Source organism: Penaeus monodon, chromosome 28, assembly GCF_015228065.2.
Source record: "Penaeus monodon isolate SGIC_2016 chromosome 28, NSTDA_Pmon_1, whole genome shotgun sequence".
NCBI lineage: Eukaryota > Metazoa > Arthropoda > Malacostraca > Decapoda > Penaeidae > Penaeus > Penaeus monodon.
Window position 1 is genome coordinate 7618047 of NC_051413.1, and position 1331 is coordinate 7619377.

The 1331-nt window shown below is 47.3% G+C and overlaps 1 protein-coding gene across 2 annotated transcripts in view; it reads left to right on the forward strand.

The window, feature by feature from the left end:
* Positions 1-1331, forward strand: part of LOC119591351 (diacylglycerol kinase theta-like) — an 81122-nt gene that overhangs the window by 59539 nt on the left and 20252 nt on the right. For both annotated transcript variants that reach the window (XM_037940087.1, XM_037940086.1), the window contains one exon: positions 659-911. In XM_037940087.1, the coding sequence (XP_037796015.1) occupies positions 659-911 (253 nt within the window). The remainder of the gene's footprint in view (positions 1-658; positions 912-1331) is intronic.

The window sequence follows — 1331 nt, forward strand, 5'->3', positions numbered from 1 at the left end:
CCCAATAAAAGCTTTGTCCGACTGTGATCATTCAAGCTCCTTAGACATGCCGCGAGCACCGGGGGTGGGGCTCAGAAATTCCGGAGCAGTGCCAAGTGGAATGAGGTTTCTATGCGAGGCGGAAGGCACAGATGTATCGAAATAGGTGCAAAACTATGTTTTATTTCTCTGTATATTCTGTATCGCATGAACAGTCTTTTATACTGTGACAGGCGTTAATGAGGTATTTATTATGAATTTTGAAGTTCAGTGATCCTTGTTCACGTGCTGAAAGGCATCCTTTATGCCAATCACACGTCCTGTGCATCAAGAAGCACATAATGGGACAGGGATAACAAAGGCTTATCTTGTGGTAGTAAAAGATCCTCATTTTGTGGAGTTTAAACACCATAAAAAAGACGGCGAATTTAATAAAAAGCTACATATTATATAATAAAGCAAATAATCGAAGGCATTCTTCGGGATTGGTAGAGTTAGTTTCTTTATTCATCAACATAAAGAATCTTCCAGTATCATTGCATCCGAAAGTTAATTCGACGTTTTTGAAATAACCGATTTCTTTTTCTCTCTTTCCTGCTTAATCCTTTTCCCGCCCAATCCCCCCCACCCCGCCCACCCGCCCGCCCTTGCGCATTTCACACTTCGCTTTCGCCCCCAGAAGTCGTGAAGGTGTTCGACGGCAACAGCTCCCTTCAGCGCCGCATGTTCCGCCAAGTGACGGTCTCGCGCGCAGCCTCCGTCAAGGAATTCCTGACTGCTGCCATGAGGGCCTTCCACGTGCCGCAGGACACCACCAAGACCTACCTGACGGACGCATACTCGGCCGAAGAAGTTGAACTCGAGGACCCTTTGCCTGTTACGAAACTCACGAAAAAGGACGGGAAGCGACCCGCCGTCTTCCTTAGATACAGGTGCGGTTGCGCTGCGATGTGGCTGAGAGATATGACAGAGGAATATGGTAAAGGGGTATTGCAAAGGGGTACGGCAAAGGGAATGGCTAATGGGTATTGTAAATGGGTACCAGGAAAGGGATACGGCAAAGGGAAACGGAAAAGGAATATGACAGATGAGGGCCGCAAAGGGATGGCAGTGGGATATAGCGACGGGGCATGGCAAAAGGATACGGGAAAGAGATATGGCAAAGGGATGCGGCAAAAGGATATGGCAAAGGAGATATACCAAGGGGATAATACAAATGTATACGGCAATGGAGTTTGGTAAAGGAATAAGGCGAAGATGCATGGCAAAGGGGTATGGAACAGGGGGAAGAGTTCCTCCTCATGGCCCGGGGAGATGATTTTCATGACGGATTCTCTGTTTAGTAACCTTAG